The sequence below is a fragment of the Colossoma macropomum genome, unplaced genomic scaffold (genome assembly GCF_904425465.1).
Source record: "Colossoma macropomum unplaced genomic scaffold, Colossoma_macropomum, whole genome shotgun sequence".
NCBI lineage: Eukaryota > Metazoa > Chordata > Actinopteri > Characiformes > Serrasalmidae > Colossoma > Colossoma macropomum.
Window position 1 is genome coordinate 10,935,045 of NW_023494800.1, and position 6,000 is coordinate 10,941,044.

Sequence of the window (6,000 nt, forward strand, 5' to 3'; positions counted from 1 at the left end):
GGTTCCACTGCCCTCCCCCACAGAGCTCTCATATTCATCCACCTCCTCACTGCCTTTTTATATGAGCGGGCAGACATGCGTGTGTGTGTGTGAGAGAGATGTTTGCATTTGCTCGCTCATTTGTTTGTTTTATGATTATTTTTTGCCGGGGCTTTATCGGAATTTCTTGATCAATATCTCCATATCCAGACGAGCAGACCAGAGGCAATAGCTTAACTCAGAGACACGGCAGCGCAAAGCTCAGGTCCTATGACAGCTGTGCAGTGGGGCCACCCGCTCTGAGAGATTGACTATCTTACCAATTTGATGTGTAATCTCCAGGTTGGACTGTTTTCAAACTGCGAGCGGCAGGACTAATGAGTGTCGGCCGCCGGCAAGCCGGCGAAAAAAGCTGGAGGTTCCTCTCTCACAGACAGGCAGGGGATGAATTAAGCTGTCATCAGCCAAACATAACCCATCAGCTTGTGAGTGAAGAGGAATCTTTGTGGTGTATTTGTTAGCAGTGTAGCAATAGACAAATCTCTTAATATGGAATGTATTTTAGTGTTTTTATACATTTTGAATGCACAAGTAAACAAGAAAAACAGTATTCATTTTGCTTTTATTATTTCAGAGAAAATCCGAAACAAGACCGCAGCACCTTATGAAAGTATAATTAACAAAAACAAGTAATTTTCTTGGAAGATAAACAGATACTCTCAGAGTATAAACGGTTTTGCAGCAGATTATTTTTTGTTTGTTTTTCTTTGGGGTTTTTTTTGGGGGGGGGTTGTCTCTTTTAGGCTGGCTTTACATGGTGAAACCTTCATGCAACTAGTTGTGTGCAACATACTTTTTGTGCAACTTGACACGCACAACTCATTCACTTGCTCCATTAGTTGGCTAAATTAGCAGCTCATATTTCTTGATGCATCAAATTAAGAAATATTTTGCAGCATCTTTGTGTATTTTTCTTTTATATCTGTCTGTTTATCTATCTGTCTGGGGTTCTTTACTATATGTTTGAATTTTTTAATCTGAGCATGTTAAACCTTTAAACAATAGTGTTTAAGTGGCTCAAGAAATCTTCACTTTGTAAGATTTGTGGGCATCAAGAGAGGAGAAAAAGAATAACTGCATAGATGACAACAGCAGACCAACAAAGAAGAATACACAGGAGCACAAGCAGCCATTTCAACAGCTGTTACTATTTATGCCAGCTGGTTATAGAATGTTAGCTTCAAGAAACTTATCGGCTTGTTATCATGGCACACATAATGAATGAAATGAAAAACTGCCAATTTTACATAGAAGGATCTCGTTTTTCAGTTGTCCAACAAATCTTCTCCTGTTTTACTTTCTTGTTCCTATAATAATTTGAAATTATGTAATTCAACATGGTGTCATAATGTTATCTGCATTTTGATCAGCGCTTTCAACTTGTTTCATGAAGTTGAAACGGTGGCAACTTGTGCAGCTGATTGCAATTGAGTTGTAGGATATCTTATGCAACTTGAAACTGCTATAGTTGCATGAATGTTTCGCATGTAAAGCCAGCTCTAGGAATGGAGACTGGAGAGTTTTTTAACCAGTCTGATTTATGTCAGTATGTCTGATATTTTTATACTTTTAAAACATTAAATCTAACAGCATATTATCTTGCAACCCACATGTTAGAGAACATTAATATATGTATCGTAACATCCTTAGTGCTTGTGGGGTCAAGTGTGTGAACAGGCCTGTCTTCAGAGCGCTGCGCATCACCAATGAACCAGTAATGCGTGTATTAAAGTATGCTGACTGTCCTCGTATAGCATCATATAATGATAGTATGCTGATATGCGTGTCCACTAGCCGGAACTGGAACTTAATATGTGTGCTGCGTACATGAATATGACAGATAAGTGAATAAACAAGTAGTGAAATCATCGCCTGAGTGGTGCTTTGAAAGATTGTCTAGGAACAGCTGTGGTGCCCTATGGCCTGGAGTATGCATTCAGAGGCTGGATTTAGACTGGGTGGTCTGCAGGCTGGGGGAGGTTATGGGAATCCACACCTGACCTGTTGAAAGAGCCTCTGTGCTATGTATGCTTTCAGCCATAACATCACCACCCGGCTGCATATAGAGCCAGGGATTATCATACACATCCAACTCTGGAATCCCAAACATGTTTCTGTGGATTTTTTTAGTGTACACTGCCAGTCAAAAGTTTATGGATGGCTAGCTTTTCACAATCTTGTAGTACAGGTGGAGAAGTTTTCTTCACTGGTTTGCAGTAACTGAATATATTAAAGGCTACTCAGGTTTTCTCTGAGGAAAACAGTATCATAATTGTGAGAGTGCTGCATTGAGAACAATGCCATACACCCCTAAACTGGTATTATACTTAAAATAATATACATAAAAATGTTTCAAAGCAAAGGGTGTCTTTTTGGCCAAAATGACAGTGATTTCATATTTTAGTGTGCATTGGCTGCTTACAGAGCTCATCACCTCATTGTTTCTTCTGAGACCTCCTACAGATTGGTGGTGATCATTGTGTAGTTTGTTCTAAAGCCCTGACTGTGATTAGTCTTAAATTCAGCATTGTTTGTTTTGAGACCTCCCCTGACTGCGATTGGTCTAGATGTCACATGGTTTCCTACATCACCTTATGGGGCTGTATACTTACGCCGATCAGCATGAAAACATGCATAATGCTCATTGTCCATTTAATCAGCTCCACTTACTATATAGGTGCACGTTGTAGTTCTACAGTTACAGACTGTAGTCCATCTGTTTCTCTGCATACTTTGTTAGCCCCCTTTCACCCTGTTCTTCAGTGGTCAGGACCCCCATGGACCCTCACAGAGCAGGTACTATTTGGGTGGTGGATCATTCTCAGCACTGCAATAACACTGACGTGGTGGTGGTGTGTTAGTGTGTGTTGTGCCGGTCTGAGTGGATCAGACACAGCAGTGCTGCTGACTTTACATCTACAAGGTGGGCTGGCAAGGTAGGAGTGTCTAATAGAGTGGACAGTGAGTGGACACAGTGTTTAAAAACTCCAGCAGCACTGCTGTGTCTGATCCACTCAGACCAGCGCAACACACACTAACACACCACCACCTCGTCAGTGTTACTGCAGTGCTGAGAATGATCCACCACCCAAATAATACCTGATCTGTGAGGGTCCATGAGGGTCCTAACCACTGAAGAACAGGGTAAAAGGGGGCTAAGAAAGTATACAGAGAAACAGATGGACTACAGTCTGTAATTGTAGAACTACAACGTGCACCTATATAGTAAGTGGAGCTGATTAAATGGACAATGAGTGCAGAAACAAGGAGGTGGTCATAATGTTATGCCTGATCGCTGTATGACTATGTTTAGCAGTAGTTTGGTTTTGTTTAGTTTGCTGCCAGCTTAAAAAATAGATAAAAATAGTTCCTAAAACAGAACATTTCAGTGGATGGTTCTTCTAGGGCTGGGTGATAAAACAACAATAATTATCATGATAACTTCTAAATAGAAATATAAAAAACGTTCAATCAGCGTTCCATATAACAGACCATTCTCATGCTTCCACATTCTAGTGACACCTCTCTGTTGTCGCCAAGAGAGGACAAACTTCTGAGTTTTTCGCCATGATTCCACGAGAGAGTGGATGGGGACTAAACGAAAGCAAACTGAAGATGCTGGTGGCGTGGGAGAGGGGGAGAACGCTAGCTTCCCTGGCTAGCTGTTTTTAGCAGCTGACTAACTTGAAGCAGCGCTCTCTCAAACACACAGCACAGCCGAATTGATGTTACTGTAGAGAACTAACATTAACGTGATCAAACGACAAAAAAGATGTTTACTGCTCATACTAACCCATACTAAGCTGAAGTTGTTGAGTTTAGCACCTGTAATCAGCCTTTGTCACCAGATGGCTAAAAGTAATGTTTCTTTTTTAATTTATGAAGATTATAAACATTGCAGCCGTGCTGTGTGAGAGTGCTGCTTTAACCAGCTGGTAAAAAGCTGGGAAACTTTCTCCCACTATCCCAGGACAGATTTACAACATGTTTCTCTGCTTGACAAGTATTTATCATGTTCTGATGATAAAGAATAGTTTAAAACCACAGTTAACCGTCTGATTTCTTCAACTTTAACTCAGGGGAAAAAATCAGCCTTTAAACTTGAAAGACATAATGATTTGACATTTTATCATCATAATTATCGATACTCACTAATATGAACATTTTTATCACGATAACATTTTTGGCCATATCGTCCAGCCCTAGGTTCTTCTTTATAAGTTTGATGTTAGCATGTGAAGAATTAATTATTTGGGAAGCAACGAGAAGGAACCTGCTCCTTTACCCTTTGATGTACTTGAAGAGTGTTAAAGCAAAACGTAATAAATGACTGTTTTATTTTACCAAAAACTTGTTGGGATTTTATTCTCAATTTAAAAGTAGCAAGAAAATTTCAAATCAAGGTAAGGTCTGCAAACTTTTCATGCGCACAACATCTATCCTTGTCTTCTTTCTGTCTGCCCTTTTTTCTCCCTCTTGTCTATCCTTTTCTTTCTTCTTTGTCTTTTTCTGCTCTCCCTGCTCCACAGGCTTTCATGCTCAAGCTCATCCCGTGTAATTCACCTTTCTTCTCCTTTTCCCCTTAAAGGACCTGATGGCTAAAGTGAGGGCGATGCTGGCTGCTTCCAAGGGTCTGCAGTCCAACCCGTCCTGAGAGGCGCAGAGTGACCGAAGTGAACAGACGCTGCAAAATGTTCCTGCCCCACCGCAAACTTGACCGTTCAGGAGCACCTTCTGTCCTTCACGAATGCAGGGCTGGACTGCTGTGCTTTTATCCCTTTATGTATGGCGATTTGAATCTTATGTTTCCAAGTTGTTTATTTTTTGCAAACCAGATGAGCGTTAGCCACGGAGAGTCGCATTGTTGTAAGAGCAAAGCTGGAGGACATGCTGGAGCCCAAACAGGTGTACGACGAGCCAGGCAGCAGACTGTGGGATTATTCATCCTTCTGCTCCAAAAAACTGTTTGTTTGTCTTCTTTTTTTCTTTTCTGCCAGAAGGTGCCACCATAAAGAAATCTCAGAGACAGGAAATAATTTATTAAGCACCGTGCGTTCTACAAAAACAAATTCGAACTTTCACCCAAATTGATGACAGAGCTCCTTCTTGTGTGATAATGCTTCTGCCAGAGGGGCAGTGTTATATCCTTCTGTGAAGGATAATGTTGTTTATTTTCTCCCTCTCTCCTCTTTCTCTCCAGTCTGAGCTCTCCCTTCCAGCAAGGTTCATTTTCTGCAGCCTTTGGCTGCCCTACATTTTCCTCTGTTATTTAGTTTTAAATGATGTGGCCTTCATGTTCTGAGTTTGTACAGGGGATTACTTTGCATCTGCTTTGTAAAACACTGAACAGTAATAAATTCTGAGTTATGAACTCCACGTGTCACCAGACTCCCTGCACTTTATGTAAGCATCCGGTTTGGGTTTCTTCAGCCTTCCATGCTTTTCATTTGTTACTCATTTCCTGCACCTGTGAAATCTGTGGCTTCTGGACGGTCCACCCGCATGCGGTACCTCGCCCTAATTTCCACAGGCCTGTCTGTTCTGTGTCTTGCTGAGAGAAACTTAGGCTTGTGTCCTCTAGTGAGGAAGACTATGAATAGAACTTTCTTGCTTTGTGGGTTTGTTGAGTCTCCTGACAGGTTGGACCTGCTTGCAGAGCCTTGTGGTATACATCACACAATCCAGTGGGATTCTGGAAGAGGCAGCATGAGTTTCCCACGAGCCCTGTGCTCCCCAGGAGTGCAGATCACACCCACAAGGGGACCCAGTGTAATCCACGCTCCACTTGGCCAGTATTACTTTATTCCCTTACGGAGTTTTGTTTTTCTATACTCTGCGGAGCTGATGGAGTTACTTGACTCTAGTGTTACTTGGCTGCGAAAATTCTGCGGACTGCGAAAAGCTTAGAATAAATTTCCAGTAATTCTGCTCGAAGCAAACAATGTTTATAGTCCATCTGGT

At 41.5% G+C, this 6,000-nt stretch overlaps 1 protein-coding gene across 1 annotated transcript in view; it reads left to right on the plus strand.

Moving 5' to 3' along the window:
• The window catches only part of LOC118820121 (splicing factor SWAP), a 131,310-nt gene extending 125,888 nt beyond the window's left edge, over positions 1-5,422 (plus strand). Inside the window, exon 18 of the mRNA XM_036588260.1 lies at positions 4,628-5,422. Coding sequence (XP_036444153.1) covers positions 4,628-4,693 — 66 coding nt within the window. The 3' untranslated portion in view covers positions 4,694-5,422. The remainder of the gene's footprint in view (positions 1-4,627) is intronic.
• The last annotated feature ends 578 nt before the right edge of the window (positions 5,423-6,000 follow it).